The sequence below is a fragment of the Tyto alba genome, unplaced genomic scaffold, assembly GCF_018691265.1.
Source record: "Tyto alba isolate M040663 unplaced genomic scaffold, T.alba_DEE_v4.0 Super-Scaffold_2, whole genome shotgun sequence".
Taxonomy (NCBI): Eukaryota; Metazoa; Chordata; class Aves; order Strigiformes; family Tytonidae; genus Tyto; species Tyto alba.
In genome coordinates, this window is record NW_024881282.1 from 88,729,857 (window position 1) to 88,756,411 (window position 26,555).

The following is a 26,555-nucleotide window of genomic DNA, read 5'->3' on the forward strand; positions in this document are numbered from 1 at the left end:
GTCAGTGTACTGAGCTGAAGCTGAGGCGTTTAGGGGAACTGTGAAAGTCCCTCATCTGCATGATTAGCACTTTCCCAGATGATTACAGAAGAAGGACACTCTTTGAACAGTTCCTGTGTTTTTAATGATTCCATAAACGTGAGTAGACTACCCCAAAAGCTCTAGGCAATGAGATGACCTCTTGTGCCATCCTCCCCCTTCCCTGTAGTAGATCAAGAGAATCTGCATTGCTGAATGCAAAGAGGTTGGATGGGAGGACACCAAGGCATACAGCCACCAACTCCCACGGAGGGGACACCCCTGCCATGTGGAGGACATGGAGGAGGGAAAGGTTGAGTAAGAGTGGTCTGGGCACAGAGATGACAACACGGGACTGGAGGGGACACCTTACAGGTGGTTGGTCAAATATGGAGACGGATGGTGACATGGGACCTGACAGACCTCCTGCAGCAATGTGGACAGATGCTCCCTCCCCTCCACAGATTCAGTGGCCACAACAAGGCAGTCAGTACAATGTCCCATGGTGGCCAGAGGGGCTACTCAGGTGAGCAAGGGCTCCTGCTGCTGGGACAATAGTTGCCATGTTAAGATGTGAAGCCCCCCCCACCCTGCAGAGCTGCATGTTCAGGTGCTCTGGCATCCGAATGGTTTCTTGTGCAGCTGTGCTGCAAATTTGCCTCCCCAGATTTTGACGAAGTGATGCAGTGAGCTGGGAGAGCTGGTTGCAAACAGATGCAGAGGAGCAAGGCAGGCTGGTACGAAGATTTCCAAACAGGACAGGAGCCAAAGGAATCAGCTTGTATATGAGCTGCATGAAGATGCAAGCACAGCCCTTTCCCTGGACGCTGAGACCATCGTGGGCTCCAGCACCCACCATCATCATCATCATCCCCTCAATGCCACACGTGTGGTGAGATGAAGAGTGTGGTCTGGCATGTGCTTGCCCCGCGGTGGTGAAGGCTGCCTGCACAGCGCAGAGGCTCCAGTTGGATCTAACACCTGCTGAAGTGTTAATAAACTGCAGCTTGTGGGTGCTGTTTGAAGATTATTTATGCATATATAATTACTGCTAAACCCTCCCTCCCCCCCCCCCCCCCCCACTCACCTGGCAACTTCAAAGGCATCAGTGCAAAACCAAACCCCACAACTTTGTGCAGCATTTGCAGATTTGTGCAGATTTGACCCTTCTCCGTGGAGATACAGGGTGGCTGCCAGTGAATGGCTCCTCTGACTTTCCTGGCCAGCTTTGCTTTCCAGAAGTGGCCACAGGAGCACAAGAATGAAGCAAACCAAGGGTGGCAGGGTAACATTTTGGGGGTGGGAATACCAAACCCTGCCAGAAAATTATACCCACCCAGGACCATGGAGAAGCTGGAGCTAAAAAGTGATGGCAGCTGCTGGGGGCACAGAGGGATGAAGACAAGGCAGAGGGAAGCTCACAAATTGTTGGCAAGGCATAAAAACCAACGTGTCTCCCTGCAGAAGATGGACAGACAGCTGCCAGCCCTTCGGGATGGGCACGCTTAGCTTTCAGCGTGCGATTTGCACAATGTGATTTCTGCAGGAAAAAGCTCAATTTTCATCCTGCATGCAAGGGAAGGAGAACATGTCCTGGATGATCCCCCTGGCTGGATGTGCTGTGCTGGACCAGGGATGTAGCACTGGAAGGAGGAGGTCTGGGGTGAGGTTTCCCACTACACCAACTATTTCCTGCGTCCACCAAAATTACCATTATCACCTAGGCATTTTGTTTCCCCTAGTCTGCTTCTTTTTTAATGGCCCCATTCAGGAACAATCTGTCTCCAGCCCCAAATACATAAGGCTAATTTCACTCCAGTTGCCATCCTCCATGGAGAGGGGTCTTAAAGGAGCCATTTTATCTTGGAGAGCATGAGCAGGCAGCCGGTCCCTGCACCGCCAAGCCAAACAGATGGGGTGGGGGGAGACAGGGAGGGAGGACAAGTGTGTTTCTGAGGTTTTAATAATCCCTTCTCCTGTCTGAATCATCACAAATCGCAGTGGAAGGGCAGGCATTTTCCAGATGGTAGGAAATAAACTCTGGGACACTTCCACACTGAGAACTCATCAGCCCTGCTGGCTCTGCTCCAGGCTCCATGGCAGTCCATGTAAACTGTGTTCGGACCTGCCCTTTTTCTATCATCTGTTCCCATGAAAACTCCAGCCCCATCTTACATGGACGAGCTGCCCAGCTAGCTATTAATTTGATTACGTATGGCCTTTGCTTCTTGGAGAGCGTGGAGCTTGGGTAAGTATCTGCCTGTAAAAACTACTGCATGCTAATCCGAGCATCTCAGCTGCCTTCACGCCACCCATCTGCTCACTACTCGTTTGATGCTAACCTGCCCGTGCAGAGCCTGGGGAATAGTGAGGTATTTGGCAGGCTTCCATGTTGCAAAGGCAGAGCACTGGATTACCAAAAGGAAAAAAAAAAAAGTGTATATGTACATGCATGCAAAGGGATTTAAACCCAGCTACAATCAAATATCACTACTGTGCTTTGCACAAGGTGCAGTGGTGTTTTCTGTCTTACTGCACACCCCATGCACCCCACAAACCCGGTGGGGTTTCTGCCAGGCAGGATCTGCACTTGACTTGGTGGCTGTCACTGCCACCCGCCACAGATGACGGAGTCTCCAGAGCAATTGCAAGGCTCCAAATTACCCTCTTTTGCCCCAAATCTCCAACAGCTGTTAGCTGAGTAACAGGAAAGCCACATGAGCAGTACCAGGTCCTGGTAGGACTCCCCTGCTGTAGGTGTTTCTGGCTGCAGAAACAACCTGGCTCGGTAGGCAGGGTGCTTCTCCTTGTGTGGTTGCAAGATGTCAGACCCAGCCAAAGCTGTGATCTAGAATAAAAGGTTCTCTGCAGGTTTGTTTTTTTTTTTCTCTCTGAAACATCACAGCTTCTCCATGGCACAAAGCTTGCCCAGATTGCAGGCTGCTTGAACCCCTTTAACAGCCCTTTGAACAAGCCCCAGCTAAAGACAGATGTCTCCTCAACTCAGTTGGGTAAAAAGTGTCCCACCGCCTATGGGCGTGACCCAATTTCCCTGTGTTTTAAAACATGGGAGGCACAAGAAGAAAACCTGCACGCCAGTTGAAAGAGACAGCAGGACCTGCCTGTTTCATTGCAGCAGTGTTTTTACAAGGCAGAAGCTGTTTCGAAGAGGTTTTTGCAGTGTAAGGCTCCATGAAGCAGCCAGTGCTGCAGAGCAGACTGACAGGTCAGGTGGGGCTCAGCCCTCCCGCGCCATTTGCAGCCCAGCATGTGTGTGACTTGATGGTGCAGGCTGAGTGGTGGGGACAGGCAGCAGTTGTTTAACTCATCGTGCATTATGGCTTTGGGCTGCCAGGAGGGCACGTGGTGGCTGAGCACCATGTCCTGTGGTCACAGGGAGTCCCAGTGCAAGAGGGAAGCAGGTGCTGATAATCCAGCAGGCCTCATGTCAAAAAGTGACTTCCCCTGTTTGCAGAAGGCAAAATCTGCAGACATAGACTATAAAGCAGTTTTGAGAAGAAGAATATCCTTGACATTATGAAAGCTTGAAACAGCTACAGCAGCCCAATAGAGAGCAAGTGGCTGCTGTCCTCAAGCAGCTCCTGCTTTGCTTTGTGGCACTGGTGATTCAGAAATTGGTCTCCTAGGTCACAACAAATCCAAAAGCCTCCCAAAACATATTCCCAGATAGAAGCCCTCCTTCTCTTTCAGGATTTTCTCTCCCTTCCAGAGCTCTCCAACCCTTGCCTTTGCTGCCCATCCCTGAACACAGTCCCAGGCATGCGGCATCTGCAGACGAGCCTTCACAGGGCAGCCTCTGTGCCCAGATTGCTGTGGGAGGAGGCACAGGGTGCTTAGTGGAAAAGGAGTAAAGCCCAATAAGGATTTTAACATTTATGGCCAGTGAGAAAATGAAGGTAATTTGGGGTAGCTTTAATGCAGTTATCATAATGCTTCCCTGAAGCACAAAGATAAAAGTCAGTGGATAATGTCCATAAGGAGATTTTAGAGCTTCCTCTTTTTACTTTTTTTAAGAGATAGCCATTGCAGTTAAAGACGGGTGTCATTTTACAAACACAGAGAAGGCAATTATGTGATGTCAAAACCCAGAATTACAAGACTCTCAAGGCTCACCTGGATGTCATGACCTATGCTGGAGACCCACTTCAATAAACAAGAATCCCCCATCCCCAACATTACGTTGTTTTACCATGTGGAGCAGTGCTTTCCCCATGTTTATCTCGCAGGGACCCATATTTGGAGACATCCTGGCACATCTCTTCTTCCTCTCCTCCTTTATTTTCTGGCTTTACTTGCCCAGTTTATCCTGTTCTGCAATGGAAGAAGAAAGGTAGATTATGGACTGGGAACAGGAGAGACCTAAAATGAGAGAAAACAAATAGCTTTCTCTTTTTTTACTCTGCACTAATGAACTTGTGGAACTTGCTGCCACAGGGCATGACTGGAGCCAAGATATTACTGTACACAACTCAATGAATCACAAAACATGCTCACACAAAACTCAAGTATCTGTAGCATCTTTACTTAAGATTTGTATTAAGACTGGATTGGTATCTGTAAGTTTTTTGTGGCCCAAAGTTTGTTGTTGGCTACAATTGGGGATTTTTATTTCTTCCCCTGAAACAGAGTGATGAGCTTTGTATGTCTTCCAACATGAATGCTAACAAAGCAGTAATTTTAAGACAGTGCAGCAGTGCTTTGCAGGGCTAAACAAAACCATCATCCCAGAGAGTTTGTATCACCAGCACCCTCTCCAGCAGCTGTCACCCATGGGTACACTGCATGCTGAGATGGGACCACGTGCCCCCTGAGCCCAACCATGAAAGCAGTCAGGCTTTTGTGGTGGTAAAAAAAAAACAGGACAGCAAGCAAAGACATTTCAAAAGCCATTTTGCTTTCCCCTGCTGTGATAGCCTTATCTTTCATTATTTTCCCAAAATTATATAGATTTTTTGCACTAGAACTGAAATTGTACTTTTTTTTTTTTGGTAAGGAAAAGCATTATTTCACCATTTCAAACAGCCTCACCCTCACTCCAGCAGATGGCTGAGACTCCCAGTAGGTCGATATCATCCATCCTCACAGACAAAAACTGGGATAATCTGCACTGGCCTGTGACTAAAACAGCTGACTGGTAGTCAGGGCCACAGATTGTCTGCACAGACCTTATTCTTGTTATGGTGCCACTAAGCAAAGCCACCGTCTTGCACAGAGCCCATTTTGGCTCGGGGCTTTGTGGCGGAGTAACAGTGCCCTGAAGAGGATCTGTCTGAATTGCATTGACTTTGCACCATGATCTGCAACGTGTGGATGGAGGCGAACACACTCATCCCCCTTGCTGTGGAAGAGTGGGAGAAAAAGAGGAAAGGAGAAGGGCTGTGGAAGGGAAGATGAGGTACCTTCAGCCAAACAAGCCAAACAAATGGCACCGCCTGAGGGGACGGCCAGCGAGGCGGACTACAACTCCCGACATGCTCTGCGGCACGGAGGCCACGGCAACCGGGGCCCCGCGCATAGAACTACAATTCCCATCCTGCACCGCTTCGCCTGCAGCTTTCCTATTGGCTGGCTGGCGGGCTGGCGCGAAATCCCCTTCCCCGCAGGGGGAGCAGCGCTTCTCCCGTCTCCACGGCAACCGGAGAGCAAACAAGATGGCGGCGCCCCGTTCTGCGGGATGAGCGGGTGGTGGTTGAGTACGAAGTACCGGTAGCGCAGCTCCCTCCGCCTCCTCGCTGCTTGTTACAGCTCATGGAGGGGGACGAGGAGAAGGGGGGAGAGGGCGGCCTCGGTGAGCTGCTTCACTCTTCTCACGGGCCCCCGCAGCACCTCTCCCAGGGGATTCCCGGGGAGCTGCCCCAGGATGGGCCCAGCCGGCGGCAGCCACAGCTCAGCCTGCCTCACCAAGAGGACAAGCGGCAGGCCGATGACGGAGAGGAAGAGGAGTCACAGCGCACAGAGGTTCAGCTCAGTGTCCCCCAGCTATTTGGGGATGGGTGTGCTCGTGAAGGAAGAGCCCCTTTTCCCCCTCATCGCTCAGTATAATTGTGGGGGAGGGTAGTAATTTACCCCCAAAGAGGGGAAAGGCTAGTTTGATCTGATTCCACTCATCCCTCATTTCTGCCTTTTTTTAGCATCCCTTCCATCTCTGAGGTGTCCAGGATAGTTTTGGACTGCCCCTTTCTCCTTGCTATATAAAGACTAAGCATAAACTGCCATATGGATTGCCAAATTAAATTAAACTTGTTTCCTGTTTATATGCCCAGCCCTGGGACTCAATAAGACCAAGTGAATTTGTTTTGCCTGCTCTGCTGGGCTCTAAAGTGTCCACTGGCACAGCATTATCATCTCATATTTTTACCTAGTGGAAATGCATCTGAAATCTCCATTGCTATAATATGTAGGTGCTATAATTTACATGATTACCATTTGAAATATTATTTATCTTGGTCCCTAGATTAGCAATTGTTGTGCGACTTCTCCAAGCTCTTAGGAATTTCACAAGCCATTGGCTTATTTTCTCATTAAACCTATGCAGTGGTTCATTAGTGCCATCTGTCAGGTACCCTCTTTGGCAAAGATTGTTCTCTGAAGAGAAGCGCTAGCTGCTCACGCTGAACAAATTTAAAGGGCCTCCAATAATGTGCATATTGGGGTGCAACACTGGGGTTATGTTATTAGTGATTTGCTGAGATGTTAACATCCATAATCAGTGTGAGTTTCATGGCTCAGCATCTCTGGAAACAGGTCCTGTTTAGAGTTGTGCATTTACACCAAAAGCTAAAACCAAAATATCTGGGCAAAAACTGTTGAACCTTTTTAAATGTATAGAGCTAATATTTGACATGTTTCTATTTATCTTCTTTGAGGGCTGTATTCATCATTTTTTCTGATGTTTAGTACCTTAGTAGAGTTTGATTGAGGACTTTTATTAAAACAGGCCCCAGATTCTACCGAATGTGGAATTTCATTTCATAAATCTCCCCTTAATCCATTCCTCTCCCTTCCCCCCCTCTCCTTTCTGGTATTTTACAGGGTCATTTTGATGGAGTGTTGGATGAAGACACTGTGGCTGAGGGACTCCACAAGCTGGGGCGCTCAGCCTCTGGTATCGAATACGTTTATCTTAATCTGTCTCTTTCAGTAAGTATAAGCAGAGAACATCAATATAAAGTGCTTCTCTGCTCAAAGGTTTCTTATTTTTAACAGCAAACAGTTGGTCTAGTAAAACAATGTCAGGAGGCAGCTTTTTGTCTCGTACCTGTCAATGCCATTTCATGTACATGGGACTCTTGACAAGACACAGCATAGCTCCTGCTGCCAACTGCCATAGCTGTATTTTTATTTTTCACTTAGTAGCAACAGCAGTAAGATTTTTCCTTACCCAGTCTTTGAGTGTGAAAATGTATCTTCCTCCTTCAGTCAGCTGGAGAAAAAAATAGAGGAACATGCTAAACACCTTAGAATTTTGAGTTCACTCAGAAAGTTAAAGTGGTTGTGTCCTTTTAAAGATTACTTGCTGACACTCACTTTTCTATGCAGCCTTGTTTTTCTGGCATTTTTCCTAGCTACGACTATCTTGCCTGGATGTGTTTTAAAGTCTTCTTTTGACATTTTCTCCATTCATGGCTGGTCTGCAGGTCTAACACCGCTCTCTGCATATGTCATCCTGTTCTGACACATCCAGCTGGAGGGACCTTGAGGCGCTTCTTCAATGTCTCCTGCTACTGTGTATTTCTTAGGAGAGCAGCTGAGGTTATACAGCTAGTTATTAAAGCCTCTTTGCTTTATTTTTCCAGGGTCATGAGTTAAGTAACATTAACATTCTCTCCAGATACATTCACCTACAGAAGCTGGAACTTTCATATAATAAAATTAATGGTATGTAGTAAATACACTGGTAAATTCTTGGGTTGTGAAATCATTTAAGATGAGAAATGCACTGTACCATGTAGCTTTAGTATCACAAAGCCCTGTCTACATTTTAATGGTGTAACTATTCCAGCTCTACAGAATGAGGCAATGGCTAGATATTCTTGAGAATGATGTATGGACCATTCAGACCGCTGTACCAGCATATGTTTATCAGAGGGAACATGGAGATTATTGTCCAGTTTATTATCCAAAGATAAAATGCAAGCAAGCATGTCAATATAAGATTAAGGTTGAGATTTTACATGTGCAGATGTCATAATGTTTGAAGTTATGCCTGATACAGTTTTCCCAGCCTTGATCTTTCCTTTGTCAGGGTTTCCCATTAGTGACAAAACGTAAAAACTTATATCCTGGTTTTAGAAAGGTAACAAATGGAGACTGGGGTAAAATCCATCATCTTCTATTCCTTCCCTCTCTCTCGCATTCCCCAACTAATTTTTTAATTTCACTTCAAAAGGAATAAGCTGTGGTGGCAGTCTGTTGCATTATTTCTTTCAAGTTCATTTCACTTAAGGTGTCGGAGTCCTAGAATAGCAGCACTTCTGTAAGGCGGCACTTCTCCATGCTCATTTTACTAACAGTTGTTCTGTGGAGGCTAGGTCTGAACAGAGCAGGAACTTTTCCATAGCAACTAGTCATGTAGTCTTCAGTAAGAGCCTAAATACTTTTCTCCACTAATTAATAAACTAGAACAGAGGTAGTCTCTCTGTCATTCTAAAGGTGACTAGAATATAAAACTGTATTCTGACTTAGACAAATCAGTTTACATAATAGAAATTTAACTTAGAACTTGAATATTTATTCTTTGTGGCTTAGAAACCATCTTTTCTCCTAGTAGAAAGTGTTAATACATCCAGTTTCTGCGTTTTAAACATTGCTTTCTGAATGTATAACTACAAATTGATTGTTGATTCATATTGGATATAATTATCACATTTTGACATGATGATCTCTGTATTTGTCTGTGCATTCATGTACGGGATTTGACATTTTGTTTTGTTATTAGATCTTTCTTGTATCAGTCACATGCCTCACTTACTAGAATTGAATGCTTCCAACAATGAATTGACTACATACTTTGTTTTTAAACCACCTAAAAATCTCAAGGTAAGTTGCAAAAAAATCATTTATAGGTTTAAATTCAAAACCAGCTTCTAAATCTAATTTAGACATTGAATTTGGACATGTGCAAAAGAAAATTTTTATGCCTTCTTTATTCTTTCTTACCTCGTTTGACATTCTAATAGCTTTTCCAAATGTTTGGGTATTTTGTGTTACACGTTTTGGTCTTTTATTTTCTTTCACACTCTGAACCCTTGCATGCCATGGGAAGGTGTATTATACATCTGACTGTTCTAGCCAGAGGTAAATATTGCCAGAATTTTTTCCTTGCTTGTCAAATTCATCAGACATTTAGTGGGACTGGTTCCTGCCTTTCAAATTGACTGGTGCCAGTCCTTATAGTGAAACACGTACTTATAGTGTATCTGTGTGCTACTCTTCCCTTTTCTGTTGTTTTCTTAAGTCCCATTTTGGGTTATAAAAAGATTGTTTTGAAATAGGAACTTTATGTATTTCTCTGTCTTCTCTGCTAGTTTTTTTTAATATGGATGCATAATTACAGGACCATTAATGAGAATGTTGTTGGAAGAAAGGATAGTTTTGGAAGTTCCCAAAATGTGAATTCTGTGTGCCATAAAAAAGAGCCTTTGTGTTTATGTCCTGATATTAATATTAATGATCTTCTTATTTCTTCCACACCCTTGATGGCAAGCTTAATGTAACAGCTGTGTAGTTTCACAAGACAGCTGTAAGTGCTGAAGAAATAAAACTAACTCTCTGTCTCCCTTTTTCTTTAGGAAGTAGATTTTTCATACAATCAAATACCCAAAATGCAAGATTTGTCAGCATACGAGTCACTTACTAAACTCTTGCTGGATTGTATCCTTTATGGAAACTTGAATGGGAGAAAAGTTGCTTGTTTGCTTTCTGAACAGCTGTTTGCTTCAAATAGTTACCTGTTTTCTTTGTAGTTTTCCCTCATGTCAGTTTTGTCTTTAGAAGCAAGATTAAACACTGTAATTGTGGTGAAACTGATCTTAATTTACTTAAGCATGCGTAGTTTGAAAAGTGTTTGTGTATACGTGCAAGGTATTAGCCTGCTAGAGGAACACAAAAAACCCTCCACTTTGCATAATATAAAACTGAAAAAATGACATCTCACACTGTTTGTTGCATGACAGAGGTAATAAATAATCCCAGTGGTTTTATATACAAAAGGTTAATAAGAAGTCATCTTGGAACAGTAAGCACCCTTAAATGAAAAAGGTGCATGTTGTTTAATCTTAGACTTGGCTAATTATGCAGGGACTGTAGAGGCTCCGTGGAGAACAAAGCGATTTAATGACAATGAAGAGAATCTTTAAGTGAGAGAAAACTTCCTGGAGCATGCTGAAGGAAGTACACAGAACGAAGGTGTTCTGCTGCCCACCTTCCACGCTCTCACTGTTGTACCCAGTTTGTGGGATGAGAAACACTGTTCTGTCAGAGATCAGATAAACATGAACCTGCAGATTAAGTTTCTTTGTTGCTTACTTTTCCAAGGCTGTCCGTAGTGCTCCTAGTCTCCCTAAAGTTTCTCCTATGCTGTTCTGAAACGTCTTCTGGAGTTTCATATTGACATGCTGCCTGACTTACAATTGCTTCCTGAGGGCTCATGAACCTTTCCTCTTTGCTTCATAAATTGCATCTTAATTTTCTGCTCTCTGAAAAGGAAAAGACAGCAGGCTCTTGCAGTTTTTTCTCTGTCTCTTGTCCTCGAAGTAGCCCATTACCAAATGATATTAATACAAGGCCTTTTTCATGTAGGAGCAGATAAAGCATTTGCAGGGAGTCCAGGTTACATTATTCACATGTTTTACAAGGTGTGCAGGTGACATGATTCTTGTCAGAAAATGGCATTGAGACACTATGCCTTTGCAATTCTAATTTTCCATTGCAGAGCAAAAACCATACAGCGAAATGAAAAGGAAGAAAGATCAGAGATTTGTACTGTGAATCTGAATCACTATTTTTTTCATTTGGTTTCAATGCAGCAGCATGCTGTCTTCGATTTCTTTATTTGTCAATGGAGATGCCATTGAAATGGGGAGAAAAACTTTCATGCATACAGTTGCAACAGGACTCTGTGAAATAGAGGAAAATTAGTGCAGAACTTAGAATAGGAAAGTGGCACTGTTCCTAACCCATGTCAAGCACTCCTCGCCAAAGACATGGCAGACAAAACAAGCTGTTCTTTGTTATCATAAATTAAAATACTATATTAAATATCACGCAGTAACAGAAATGTTTGGCATGCATTTCTCGTTGACAGTAACTAAGCATTTTTTACCATATTTAAGTGAATTATGATGCAGATGGTAAGGTCATTGTAACTTTTTTCTGACAGGTGCACACAGAAGCACACCTGACAGGTTTATAAATGAGTTTTCAAGGAGGAAACTGCCCAAACCAGAAAGGGAGACAGCTTGGGCAATAATATCTGACAAAGCATTATAGTGAGTCATTAAGGGACTAAAACTGATTGTATTAGTTTTAGTGCTGAGCAGCCTGCTGCTTCATATCAATGTTTATGGCTTAAACAATGATTTCCTCACCAAAAGTTTTCTTCCTCAGTTGAAAGAAAAGCAGTCTCATTTTGTATGCAAATCAATTAATATCTGTCAAATATCAGTGCATGTGGATGGCTTTGGTTTCTTTTCTAAAATGACAGAGACAGCCTAGTGTGAGGTCCTACAAAAAGATAAATCTGTGTTTTCTAGCTCACTTCTTCTCCTCTCCTTCTCCACCTAGGCCTGTGAGTGTAAAACTTGGGTAGCATACAATTAAATCCCTATCTAGGAATGCAGTAAGGAAAAAACAGAATTTGGTCACAGCAACTGAAGAGTATTCTCTTGGCCCTGGCAAAGCTTATATTCTATTTCGTTACAGTCATTCAGACTGAGAAATAAAAATCCTGATAATTTGTCCACTGCCTGGTAAGACTAGAAACACGAATAAAAATTCACTTGCCCTCTTTTCAGGCAGAGTTCGTTCTCTCAAGTCAGTTAAAAATGTTTTCTTCTGTGATTGCCTAAAGGCATTTCTCTGTGCCCTGCGTGTTCTGGCTATTTTTTTTTTTTCAGTTATATTTCTTGAGTTTTTAGGTAACTAGTTGCAGCTTGGACACTTACAATACTAGTGCAATTCTTCTTGCCTAACTTCAGTCACCAGTTAGATGCCTGGATCAGTTACCTGATTTCGGTACAGTGGAGAAATAGTCAACACCTCTGCAGTTCACCTCATTGTAAAAGAGCAATATGAAAAGGCTTCTTGTCAGAGGAAACATGCTTTGTTTAAGGAATCTGGGTAGTTATGTTAATGCTGAAGGTTGCTGAGAGGAATCTTAACTACTTGTATTGCTGCTTTTTATGTTCATGTTAATTTGAAATACACTTTCCCCTTTCAGGACAGATGGCCAGTATAGAACAGGTATAATTTAGAATGAAACAGGCCCATATAGTACTATTGTCTGTTATGACCTGAATAATTTGTGGATGACACTTGGAGGTCAAGTTCATTTTGGAGCAATTTTAACTACTCTGTAAACATAAAAAGAGCACAAACTCCTCCGATGAATTAGCCATGTGCCTGTATTCTACAGCTGACCTCCCATGGCTGGTGCTCAAGTCAAGTCAAAGACATAAATACCCCTATGCTTTAGCCTTCATGTGTGCATCTGATAAGATGACCAGAGATTTACAGCATAGTTTTGCAAGATGCTGACAGAAGTAGTTTCTTCCCCACGCTCCTTTTCCCTCATTTTCACTACTTCCTTGATTTGCCGTCAGCCCGGTTATGCCACCTTGAACGGCTGCAGTATAAGCCAGGTCACAGAAACAATCAGTTAAAAACCTCTCCAAAAAGGAGGGGAAGGTGTTTCTAGCTGGGTGAGTGTCACTTGTCCTGCTGCCCTGCAAAAAGTTGTGTCACTCAAACAAGGAGGCAGTAAGTTCCAGAATAGGGATGGGTCTGAGCAGCTGGCATTTAAAAATCCTTAGCATGAAACATTTGATGTCCAGCTCCCCGTACCATAAAATTCAGGTCCATTGTCTAATTTAACTACTAATTCTTGCTAAGGTTTTGTGCTCAGTTATTTTCCTTAAATGCAAAAACCTCTGTATAGTTAATAACATAGAGGAGATAAGAGGACTGGAGAAGTGTCACAGTCTGACTCATCTTAGTTTGTCGCACAACAGACTCACTGCAATCCGTGGCCTTGAGAGTTTACCTATCAGAATACTCAATCTGGTAAGAAAGAAGTAATTCTAGTCATTTTCCTGTCTGTCCTTTATCAATATATTAATGCTTTAATAAATGTGAAGGTAATTACATAACAAATTTTGAGAGATATTTGTAATACTGGCCACATTTTTTTAATTAATACAGGATCATAGAATGCTATAGGTTAGAATTGAACTGTGAAAGTCGTCTGATCCAGCTTCCTGCTTGAAGCTTGAATGCTTGAACCTCTTCACTCCAGGTTGCTCAGGGCCTTGTCCAGCTGGGTTTTGAATTTCTCTAAAATTATTTTGCTTTTGCTCTGGGTAGGTTCTGTTGTTAGGTGATGTGTAGGAAGTTATTTACTGTGCAAGTCTCACAATACAAACAATGATTTAATATTTTTTTTGAACGTATGTTTCCTCATGAGGTTGTGTTCATTGATAGCAGTGAGCTAAGACAGGTGATGGAAAAGTGAGGACTGAGAAACCTGCAATCATTCTAGAAAACAAGTCAAGTTTAGTATGCAAATCTGATATATTATTAAAAGATCTTTGTTTAATTTTTTAAGGATCTTGTAATGAGATTGGAAGCTTTATGTTGCCAGCTTTGCATCAAGATATATAGGGTATATTAGTTTAAATACAACTTTTCTAGTTTATATTTCTAGATGGTTTAGTGGGATTTATCCTATCTGGCTTCAGATTTCTGCAGTGTAGACAACTGTACCTGAGGTAGTTGTTCTGTGGTGCCTCAGAAGTCAGTGGAGAGAAATGGGCACTTGAAATACTTTGTTATTCTGCTCCAGCTGCTGATGTCTACGTTAACACAAGATGCATCAGGCCTTGGAAGTGCCAGTTTCTCTCTGTTGGTTATGATAACTAGCCCAAATACAGACCTCTGTCTGTCAATGCCTACCCTTGTTGACATGCATCTTGCTCTTTTACAGACCTTGGGAAGGCATTTATCTCAGTCTTCCTCAGCTCCGTGTTTGTAATACATCCTTAATAATACCAACACTTCCTTCTAAATCATTTTCAGATACTTAATAGGAAGAGCTATCAATATAGAGGTTGTGCAGATACACAAGCGAAAGCTATTTTAAATGCAATTCAGTTGCTATAAAGTACAACAGGCTACCTCTTATTAGGTTTTACTGTATTATAATAATTTTTAAAATATTTAATGGGATTTTAAAAATTAGTTCCAAAAAAATGGCACATAGAAATATGCTCATATTTGCTACATTACTTTTACGCACCTACATAAATATTTTAAGTAAAGTGAATGAATCCCTTATCAAGAATAGAAGTAATCTTTTTCAATCCTTTTAAAATTTTAAAGATTTTTCTTCTGTTCTGTAGTAATGGATATAGAAAAGAGTAACTAAGGTCTGTACCCATCAAGGCCTGATTGGCCTTCATACTTATTACTGTTTAGATATTCAGGAAAGGTATTCACATTTAAAAGTGGACAGTAGTATGTTTTGAATAATATATTCAAATAGTGTTCAGTAACGTATTTTTAATATACTTATATTTCAGATATATAATGCCTTCAGCAGCTTTCAGTTATGCCCTTAGTGGCAATAAAACTGAATTTTGTCTCATTTTTAGTGGATAAGATTAACTCAGATTGGCAAAATCATGTCTAAAAGTTCTGAAATTAACTACAGGGGTATGACAATCTAAGTTGACAGGAAGATCTTTCTCAATACTTTCTTCAGGGAGAAGTACAGGAAGTCACTCAACCATTGTGTGCACTGATTTCCTCATCTGTTAAAAGGCCTAATAATAATTCTGTTAGTAATGGTTATCTGCTCTGGAAAATGTTTTGGAGGTTGTGTTAACAGCTAAGCCTTATTAATATGAACATGTTCTTCAGTTTTGGTTCTTACATGCTGATATGATTATTTATACAACTGCTTGTCTTCTTTAATTAGCAAAGTAGATAGTCATGTGGAAATTATGTAAATAGGCAGATTTTAGCATAGCATTTTTTTTTACTAATTAGAATAAAATGCTGTTCTTTTTTCATGGGAGCATTCATCCCCTCTCTTCCCATTGATTCAGCTTTCTTTTCCATTTTCCCTTGAGCTTTTTAGTTTGAAAGAGTAGTAAGGTCTGAAGTTTGGAAGAAGGGGCTTCAAAAACTGTACTGCCTAACTATACCAAAAGTCCTTTATTCTGCTTATGTTTGCAAAAAACAAGAAGTGCTGTTCTAATGAACTGGACTCTTAGGAATTTTATGCTTTGTGAAAAAAAAGGATCTCTACAGAAATCCCTTTTGGTCACAGAATTTCATGTGCACCTCTTGCATAGCATTTTGCAACTAGAGCTCTGAGCTGTGCCCTATTAAACAGAGGTCTAACGAAGAACAGGAAGAGAAGAGGGAGCCTCCATGCTATTAATAACCTAATTAAACATTTAAAAGTCAGGGAAAATGTCAAGGACAGACAACTGGATTAACGTTAAAGTCAGCTGGCTTATTTATTTCAATAGTTCCTAAATATTTATTAATAGAATATGAGGCTTCTAAGCTTTCAGCACAAGGTGATGCTGATGAAAAAAATAAAACTTGCAAGGTTATACAGAAAGAATCATGTTGAGAGGCCATCTGGGTATGTGTGGCCACTGGGACAAAGATGAGTACTGAACCTAGCATGTTATACCTAGTCGGAGTTCAGAGCAGAAACGAGTGTGTGATTTGTGAGGCCCTGAGAAATGAAGCCATCTGGTGTCCAGTGATAAATGTAGGTCTTCTATCTTGTCCCTTGTTTGGAAGGAATGTAAAACAATGATGGTTATGAATTCTCAAAAGCTCAGGTCATTTCTTGCGTTAGAGTCTAGATGAACTTTTACAGTAAGGTGGGTTTGTTTGTGGGATTCTTTTTAATGTTTCTGTGCATGCTGTCACTGACAGTAAGTAAAGTCTGCCTTCACTTTGTATGCATTAAGATGAACTTGTGTATCCTGGAGATATTTTTATAGACTGCCTGTAGTCCAAAGAAGACAGTACTTTATTGTTCTACCTTAACATTTTCCTTATTTATTCTGTAATCATAAATGTAAATATAACCATGATTACAGAGGGAAAATATATGTATTTATGTATATATATGCTGTAATTATATGTGCATATCTATTTTCTAAATTTTGAGTTGGATAGTGACAAGAGTATCCTTTAGCCAGTATCAGCTTTAAAAGAACGCTTGAGCTCTTTTTATTGCTGTTGTCTCTCACTGATATTCAAGGTGAGTTGAAGATAAGTTAATCAGAAGGTAGTTGATTCTTTTTCCCTTGAGCAGTATGGAAAGCTGTAATATGTCATCTCAAGATGGAGATGGGGCTGTAATGCATAAAAGGTCTATTTGTAATAGGATTTGCAATAATGAAGTGAACTTTCTTCTTCCTCAGGAATGTTGTTTTCCATCTGTAGAACTTTATCAACAGTTTATATGCTTTCATTTCTTCTTAGGGCTCTAACCAGATTGAGAAGATAACTGAGTTGAGCTGCTTGAAAACTCTGCAGAAGCTGGACCTATCTAGCAATAAAATAACTAGTCTAGAAGGCTTGGAGGAACATGATCTACTAGAGATGATCAACCTAGAAGATAACCAGGTAGCATACTTAATATTGATCTCAGCCTTTTCAAAGTATGCATATTTTTTTTTTCTAAAATTCAATCCCTTTAAGCTTAATCAAAACATCTTACAACACTGTAAGAAATTAATATAAGAAAAGATGACATTTTTTCCTCTGATATTTCACCCCAGTGCTGTTTCACATGTTGATTGATATTGTACTCCTCAGGCCTTATTTAATATCTCTAGATGGGTTTATCTTTATGTAGGTGTCACTGCTGTAGTATTTAGTGCTCACATACGTAAAGAGCCAACAGGGCTCCCTTGAGTGGATAAGATAGGGATGAGTATGAAGCTTTTTCAGCTTGATTATTCTTGAGGATCTTTACTTACATCACAGTTTTTCTATTGCCAGGCCTCAGGAGGGTTTGCTATTATCTCTTAAGCCCAATTTTATGACCACAGATTCTTCTAAGCTCTCAGCCGGAAACTTCCTGTAAGGCAGAACTGCCTGTACTCTGTAATAAAGTGGCTTTTGTTAGGCAGCAGAATTTTCACTGGAAGTACAATGATACAGTCCAACTCATTTGTATTTGAATTTTGAAACCCAAGACATATATGCATAATACTTTTGATATTGATCTTCCAGGGTCCTTAACTGAAAAGGCTGCCAATTCATGAATCATTTTGACATCAAAGACAGATCTGCATGTGAAAAAAAAAAAAAACAGGAAAATAAGAAATAAAAATATAAACCAGAAATTGAACATTTTCCGTCAGTTTTTCCCCACTAGCAAGATACGTTTACAGGATTCAATTCAAGACACTATGAATTCTTCTTCTCTCACTGTGTTCAGGTTGACATTTAAAGAGCTACATCAATTGCACAAGACAGGATACTAATAGTATGGTTGCTATTAGCATTAATAGCACCACTTCCATTGCCTCATATAGTTTCCACTGTTCTTTATGGCACGCAAAAGCTATTAATTTTACCTCATCAAAATTTACCTCTTTTAATGATGTTATTGAAACTGTTTAATGAGTCACCATTTTTTGAACATTTTCTTCTGAAGAATAATTTAAAGATAATTTTAATTAATTAACACAGAACGATCAGAGTTACTTCAGCTCACTATCACCCAGAATGATCTTAAATGCTTGATTTTTTCAAAAATGGGCACGATAGGTTTATCTGCAAACCATGTCTCTCATGTACATGTACAGTGATTTTCAAATGTTGACAGTTGGCATTCTATGATTTATTTAGATAGTCCACCCAGATGACATTTAACTTGGTCAAAACTGCTCCGCAGTGGGCTTATTGTTATCTTAAAATGAATATTGGATAGGCTATGGTTGAGGTTTATGTCTTTAGACACTTTACATAAGCTGAGTATAAGTTAGGGGTAGAATCTGAAGTCTTTTAGGTTCAGTCTTTCAGCAGTGAAGGAAAAGCAGGTATCCTTACATGGCAATTCATCCCAGCCAACCATGGATCAGATGAGCTCTGGAACTGCCTCTCTCCACTGATTTATAAAGTGAGGTTAAGCAACTGGCTGGGGCTAACTTAACAGATGGCTAAAATGTGGTGATGTGAATTCCATTTGACCCATTTTGTTTTATTTGAGCCTTACAACTGTTCACTCAGGGTCTAGCAGAGTGCCAGTAGTGTGGCTTTGCTCTGGGCACACAAACTTTGCTTATTCCCAGGTAACTTCCAGTGCTTATCTGATGTGCCCGAGTGCAGTCAGCCCAGGTTTCCCTTGTGGATAGATGAGACCTTAAGTTGAATGCATCACCCTCTGGACACAGACAGCTGAGGACAATTATGCTGATGCTTTTCAGTCAAGTGCTGCAAGTTAGGTAGGATGAACTTCAGTTCCAGTGAAAAGAGGCCCTTCCTAGAAGGAATTTTTTTTGCTAGTCAACTGAAGTGCAAATATAACTGCAGAATTGCCTCACTTAAGCACATCAGCCACATAAAAGCTAAATGTGTTAGGGCTTGACATTTAAAAGAACTGGAAAAATGCAGGTGGTTTGAAATTGCTGTCTGTATTATACTGCTTCTCCAGCTAACATCCAAGTTGTCTGCCTTTTGTGACTAGAAGTGCCTTACTGAATGCAGTTAACATGTACACCCATTTTGTGAGTATAATGATTTTTTTTTTATGTCCAGATTTTAAGAGCAGGGTTTAAAATACTTTTCTCCCCCCCATAGTTACCATGGATTCTGTCACAGCTGATATGTGCTCTGTTTCTGTCATTAATTAGATTGCTGAGCTGCGTGAACTTGAATGTATTGAAGATCTACCTCTCCTCAGAGTTTTAAATCTTTTAAAAAATCCTGTACAGGTAAGAAAGAACTAAAGAGGAAGCCAAAAATAAGAACCTAGAACTGCTGGTTTGGATCACACCAGAATCCATTTAGCCTCAGTTTCTGTCTCTGAGAGTGGCCAGGTCATTTCAGGGAATAAGTACAAGAAATAATGAGTGATGGTTTCCGTGGCATGGTTACCCACCTTTGGGAGTTTTGTCTGAACCAAAGCTGCGTATGAATCATGATGTTTAACCACAATGTTGAGCAACCTGGTCTGGTGGAAGATGTCCCTGCCCATGGCAGTGGGGCTGGAACTAGATGATCTTTAAGGTCCCTTCCAACCCAAACCATTCTATAATTCTATATCCATGTAGTAAATCCATTAATTTTATTAATTCCATTTGTGAATCCGTTTATATGTTTGTACTCCCACTGTGTCATGATTTTTGTTTGGGAAAAGGTTCCCTTTTTGTTTGCTTTGAAGATTTCTACTCCATTGTTCCTGGGAAAAGCTCAAAGGAACTTTGTTATACCCCTTTTAAAATCATGTGCCTCTGGAATCTGTATCTTCTTTTATTCTTTTGGATTTACTCCGTTCTCATTTATGGCTCCCATAATATTCCTCAATTAATGAATCAAACGTTCATTTAATCAATAACAGTGACATTTGCAAAATATCAGAAATTCTGACTTTGACTCTGCATTTGTAATTTGTCCTGAGTGATCAAAGATGCTTCTACCCTGACTCTTGTGATTTCCAAATTACATGTGAATTTTACAGTGATTTCCAGTGTCAGAAAGAAGAAAAATGTTAAGGGTTTAACTTCTTCATCCTGGAATTGCCAGTTTGGTATTGGCTTTCATGAGAACGGTCTGTTGTGGCACATGATGAAATTAGCATAACAGAATACCTGAAATAGGCTGCCCCTGGTCCTCTGTAATCTGAAAGTTTTTTCTGCTTAGATGTCCTTTCCCTAAGCAAAATCTCATCCTATTCCTTTCAATTACTATTTTAATAACTTATACATGCAACAATCATCGTAAGACAGCTGTCTGTTTTTTTTAACAGGACCTTACTGGTTTTAGAACTAAGAAAATTCATGAACTTGTCAGTGTCAGCTGTCTAATTTGATTTTTAATTATTCTTTTTTATTGTCTCAGACTTAAAAGCCTATATGATGATGAATTTATAATACAAGTTCTCTTTTAAAATTCCTATAGTACTACTAAGGTTAAAAGTATTAACCATAGTTTATTACAGAATCCCAGTATAGCTAAGGCTTTTACTTCTCCAGCAGTTCTAGGTGTTCTAGGGGGTGTGGTGATGATTTTTAAATTCCCATCTTGACCTTTTGAACAATGTAGTTGTAGACATTTGAATGATGATTAGCTTTTGTTGCAGAAGCTAACCTTGTGGTGGGAGGTCAGTTTGTACCGTGTATTGACATCCTTCAGGGTAAAAAGCTTTTTGTGCTGCAATGTGTTAAGACCAATTTAATTTCAGCTGATTGAAATTAAATATTAGGTTGGTGAAGTTGAGTACTTTTTATGCCAAAGTGAAAACTTTGTCCTTCAGGAGCAAACAGATTATTGGCTCTTTGTGATTTTCATGTTGCTTCAACTAACAGAACTGGATCTCAAGAAGATTTCAGTGAAAGAAAAGGTACGTAAACATAACATTCTGGAATTTTTCTGAATAAAAAATACAGAAAGCTGTGAGTGCAAATGTAGCTTTGTAGTCATTTGGGTGCGACAAATATCCTGTGGTTTAGCCCCCAAGATAGGCGACAAACTCAGAGACTTTTGCTTTTAAATCCAGATACCTATCTACAGAATTTCCGGAGCAGTTGTGGTATGCAAAAATGTAAGCTTTGTTCAGTGAAGAAATTTACTTAGCAGCTACTGTTACTCAGCTAGTGAATCTCAAACAGACAGCTACCTTCATGAAATATTTTGAAGTGATAACCACTATGCTACTTCTCAGATACCTTTGTTGGGTTTTTTTTAGTGTCATGTACACCAAAGTGAACTCTGAAAGTTATAATGATGGTTGTTTCCTGTTCTGCTCCATACAGCTTTCACTGTAAAATCTTCTCTCCCAAAAAACCTGCTCAGGCTGCTTACAGTAACTTTCTGTTGTAATAGAAACCTTTCCCTCTTGTGCTACTTCCACTGTAATTTGGTTGCTGCATGCAGTATTTGGACCCAAGCCATGCTAGAGCTGTTAGGATTAACAGCTGCCAAGTGGGGCTGGATCTCAAGGAATTATCCTTTAGAAATGATCCTTACGAGAAATTCATCCCTCCTAACTTTAGCCACATAAATAGCAGAGTTCTTGTTTAATGCCAGGCTCTCTATCATGAGCACAGAGAGAGGATGATACCAGCGTGTTATTTACCTCACCTACCCGAGATGTTGATCTTACTCTTTGTCTTATGTGACAATCTGTTTTCCTTCCAATAAAATTTTGAATATATTAAAGAAAGTTTTCCTTCTCTGTGGACTGTAAAAGTAAGCCTGGATGACTGGTTTAGATTAGCACTTAACTTATGGATGATTAAAGTTATTTCAGAAAATCCTCTCCTCAGGTTATTTTAGAACTCAAGCCACATAAACTCTCTTGTCAAACTGAATTTGGAGGCAGCAGCTCTTCTGTCTCACTAACACACAAAATGGATATATAGAAATCACATACTTTAGATCAGAAGTGTAAAGTGAAACTCCCAGTTGCCCAACTTGCCGCGCTTGATTCTCATTGCAGAATAGGCTTGCAACATATGAACTAGATTTCTTTTGGATTAACCTTGACCAGATGATGTGTACCAGGATGCACCTGATGTCCCCCTCGCAACTAAATCAGACCAAAGGACTGAACTAGAGCCAGAGTGAAATAAATTCCCTTCCCCAACTCCCCCCAAAATAGTGTGGACGTTGGGTCTTGAGTGCTGAATGTTTTGCCTTGAAGATCCACTCCTGTTGCACCATGATGCTTGCTAATATAGGCATGGTTGTCAGCAGAGCTTACGGCAGTGTTTTACAGCAGTGTTGGCTAGTTGATATTTGATGGTTTACATGAAATGACTGTTCGGTAGTTCTTAACCTGTTTCTGAGTAGCTAGCATTAATAATACCAAAAAATACACAACTCGGTAGCAGTCAGTACCCTCAGTAGAGCTTTCAACAGAGTAAATAGAGGGAATCCTTGGAGTTTGAGCACTCCTCTCAGGAAAGACAGAAATGCATTGTCAGGAGAAAACTGCAGTTTGCTTACTTTGTTACTACCCATTCTGTTCCCTTTCTGACTAATAAACGAATGGCTTCAGTCCCTAAAGATTTTAGTTTGGCATCTTCCACCAGCACTGAGAGGATGCAAATTAATGGATAATTAAAACCTAAGCAAAATTACTTTGCATCTTACGTGGCATCCTGTTTTCTTTCCGGTAAAAGGTTGAATATCTTAAAGATGGTGAGCTATGTCTGGCTGCCTTCCATCCATCTATCAAATTGTGCTTAAATCTCCTGAAAAGATTTATGTAGCTGACAAGCCAAATACAAAGACTGACCCTCATAAATATGAAGCCATCATTATTCATGGTGATCTGCGAAGCATATTGCAGCTGGAAACAATTACATCACTGCTCTTCTTTCTTTTGCCCCTAAACTGTGGAAACAGGTTGCTGCCGTGAATAAATATGATCCCCCTCCAGAAGTTGTTGCTGCTAAGGACCATATGACTCATGTTATGTATAGCATGCTGCAGCCCCAGAGAATCTTTGACAGGTAAGCTTACCTCCACTTCACATCTGCTCCTGAGGGTGGCACTCAAGTAAAGCAGAATATGTTGTCATATTTAGAGGGACACTTTTCTGTCCCTCTCCCACCTCGAAATTAATCTAGCGAAGAGGAGAAGTTCTGTAGTACTCTTAGCAGTCTGGAAATTAGGCAAATCTTATTTGGTTGCAATTGATTATAAAATGTAGTCATTCACCTCTAAAGTCTGAGACAGATTGTCCACAGCTCCATTTCTTTTAAACAGTCTGTTGAAACAGATGGCCATTTACACCATAAATGAAAGATGCAAAATTTCTATCAGTACCCAAAGGCAATTTAAAAATTTCTTGAGGGAGAAGAGATCTGTAAAACATCTTCTTCCTATTCTACTTACTCCTTCTCTTCACACTATTGGCATCCCATTGTGAGCAAAATAGCTTTATTTTATGGCTTTGGGGCACATCTTACATTCATAAGGTGAAATTTTCAAGTTTGTACTCAGGGAAGTCCAGCTACTTCTGCCTTTGGGAGGAGATGGTGCTGACTGCCACTTAAAGCACAGAAGGGAGAGGCGAATCAGTGTTCTTTTTCCAGCGTTGCCATTGCCATGCCAGGTGACTCATCTCAGTCTCGTTTCTCATCTAGAAAATGGAAATAGCCATACTTTGCTGCACTGCAGATGTGTTGTGATATTTCCTTGATGAATGCTTGGAAAATGCTTTGAAATGCTCTGATGGAAGATACTATGAAATACGCATCGTTTATTATTATATTGGCTACAGTGGGCACTGAGATCAACTTTTGTGCCCCACACCCTGTGTTAGAACCATTTGGGACATCTTAATTCATAATGAGTAACCTGATTTAAGAGCCATGATTTAGTAACTCAGAAATTTCTATTTTTAGAATATCTTTATTGTGAATCTTGTATTTTCTGGGAATGTCGATGAAAGACGGGAAACATCCCCGTGGTGATGATAGCTCTGAGAATCTTAACAGCCTTTTAAAAAATAACCCACTGTTTTGCAGGGTTGGAGATTTTTTTTTTTTAAGCACAATAGTTTTACCTAAAGGCGTGGATTTCTTCCAGTTCAGACATAGGCTCTATTTAAATATTTGTTTACTGGATTGTGTATGTGTGTCTTCATTGCTGGAAAGAAACAATTCTGTCTTCTGTCAGAGGTATTGTATACACAAACATATGAACATGCAGACCAGCATTTATGGTACTGACCAAAATTGTTAATGATGCTTTGAATGTTTGCCCATGCTCAGCTGGAAAGCACACAACACAGTCATTAATGAAATCTTCCTAATGATGATGCGTTAGAGTCTTCTACGCTGTAAAATGCTTATTGGAACCAGATGGGTATAGTTCAGTTGCATCTATATTTTTAGATGAGATTATAATTAATTCTGGTTTAATAAGATCTCTATTATAAATAAAACCTGAAAACAAAGCAAAAAGTTACATTGTTGCATACTCTGCAGTCAGAAAACATGAGCATTAAGTTTCTTATGCCGTTCCCTCTCTCTGTGTGCCTTGTGATTCTATCTTTAATTACATGGTAACACACCACTGAACAATATTATATGTATTTTTCCCCTACTATAAATGCATGTGACGTTTAAAAAGGTTGCTTGATCATAGTTTTAACTGCTACATGGGGAGCAGAAATTTAATAAGAAAGGGCTCTTCAGTCTATTGGGCAAGTACACGATGAGACTTGGTATCTGGCTACTGAGGATAAATTAATTCAGAGAAGAAATAGAGCACAATTATTCTTAACAATGAAGGTAATTAACCATTGGAACAATTTACCAAGGGTACCAAGAATTCTCCACAACTGGAACATTTTTAATTAAAATATGCTCTAACGGAACCTCAGGTATGAGGCTTGAAACAAGAACTAACTCAGGGAAATCCTGTTGCCAGTGTGATGAGGGGAGTCTGAGTAGATGATCACAGTAGTCCCTTCTGGCTTTGAAATCTATTAATCTTGCACAGAAGTGTATTACTGTACTCACCAAAGAAAAAGAAAGTTGAAAGATGAGCATTAAATGAGCCAAGAACTCTACAAGATACTGCTTACAAGTTGTAGGAAAACCAAAATTTTTAGTTTATCTTTTGAGAACCAGAAAGTGGTTCTCTGATGAAGGGCAGTATTATGAAAATGTTCTCCATCTTCTTACGATGAAATAATAAATCCAAGGAATTTGAAGATATGAGGAATTTGAGCAATAGAAATTTATTTTAGGGAATTTGAATTCAGAGTATAATCATGTCAAGTAATGATATATTGTATCATTACTGGATATAACACTTCCTTGTAAAAGAAAAGATTACGGAGGAATTCTGCAATTCGCAAGCAAGTAACAGGTTCTGTATATGGAGAAGGAATATATTAAAACTATGCTGAAGATAAGGGTTCTGTCTTCCCAGACCTGCCTTGACATCATTATTCACAAAGGGCATGGCCTTGAGCAAGAATAAGAACCTTTCTGCTACATCATGATAAATTTTGAATCTCTAGTCACTAGGCATGTTTCCTGAAATTCCCATCTTTGAGATGGTTCATTTATAATAATGCACTTGTAGTACCCACAGCTGTCACTAATACCTCCTGGGACCTTGTCTTAAACTGGTCTTTTTCTTACCACAAATGTCAGAAAGGGGAAAGACAGTCTGAACAACTCAAATAATCAAGAGAGGAGGAAGATATTTCTTGAATTGGACAGAATGTCACAACCTAACAGACTCAGATAAGGATTTTTAAAGTGTATTTTTAATTCTGCAGTATTTTTAATGTATTGTGCTAATAAGCTTATTGTGCTAATGTTGTCTCATGTTTTGTGAATGTCACCAATCAGCACAGTAGCTAAAAAATACTTAAATCTCTAAAGGGTTTTGCTGCTGTCTTGCTTTAAAATTGTCTAGTGGATGGAACACTGAACTGGGATCTGGGTTCATTTCACAGTTTAGTAGCAGCACATATATACACACTTGAGCCAGTGTCTTAATTTATTAGGTGTATCTGTTACTTCTTCTGTGAGGATAGGACTCCATAGGACAATTAGGAGGCTGAATTGCATTATTATGTTAGTGCTTCTGAAACATCAAGTCCCATTATATACATATTGTCTGGTAGATAATAGAGTTGGTTTGCTGAACCTAAAATAGGAGTAAAGCCATTACTTAGAAATCTTTTTCCTCTGTGCTTGTGTTGGATGGTTATTACTTCTTATAGAGTTAGTTACTTGTAAGAGAAAAGGTAAAAGAAATATACTCTGTTTTCAGGTATTTGTGTTCACCTGTTTTAAATCACATTAAATGAAAGCTAAGTGCACATATGTAGTTTTCTTCCACTTTAAAATTTGCATGTAGTAAAAGCTATTTATTTGTTAAAAATAAGTGGGTTTGAAATTATTTCAACCATTTCTGACATAGTATCAAGTGGCATAATCTTAAGATCTAGCTGAGACTTAAAAATGAGAGTCCAAAGTTGTGTTCCGTTTTTAGCTGTCTAAATAAATTGCTGGACACTCGAAAGTGCAGAAATGCTATTCATTCTAGTATTTACAGCTGGAAGT

The 26,555-nt window shown here is 40.1% G+C and overlaps 1 protein-coding gene across 2 annotated transcripts in view; it reads left to right on the forward strand.

The window, feature by feature from the left end:
* Positions 1-5,685: 5,685 nt before the first annotated feature.
* LRGUK (leucine rich repeats and guanylate kinase domain containing) overlaps positions 5,686-26,555 on the forward strand; it is a 54,641-nt gene continuing 33,771 nt past the window's right edge. For both annotated transcript variants that reach the window (XM_032986737.1, XM_032986738.1), the window contains exons 1-10: positions 5,686-5,997; positions 7,072-7,179; positions 7,836-7,917; positions 8,978-9,078; positions 9,831-9,912; positions 13,196-13,320; positions 16,768-16,911; positions 19,149-19,229; positions 20,771-20,857; positions 22,867-22,973. In XM_032986737.1, coding sequence (XP_032842628.1) covers positions 5,788-5,997; positions 7,072-7,179; positions 7,836-7,917; positions 8,978-9,078; positions 9,831-9,912; positions 13,196-13,320; positions 16,768-16,911; positions 19,149-19,229; positions 20,771-20,857; positions 22,867-22,973 — 1,127 coding nt within the window. In that variant the 5' untranslated portion in view covers positions 5,686-5,787. The remainder of the gene's footprint in view (positions 5,998-7,071; positions 7,180-7,835; positions 7,918-8,977; positions 9,079-9,830; positions 9,913-13,195; positions 13,321-16,767; positions 16,912-19,148; positions 19,230-20,770; positions 20,858-22,866; positions 22,974-26,555) is intronic.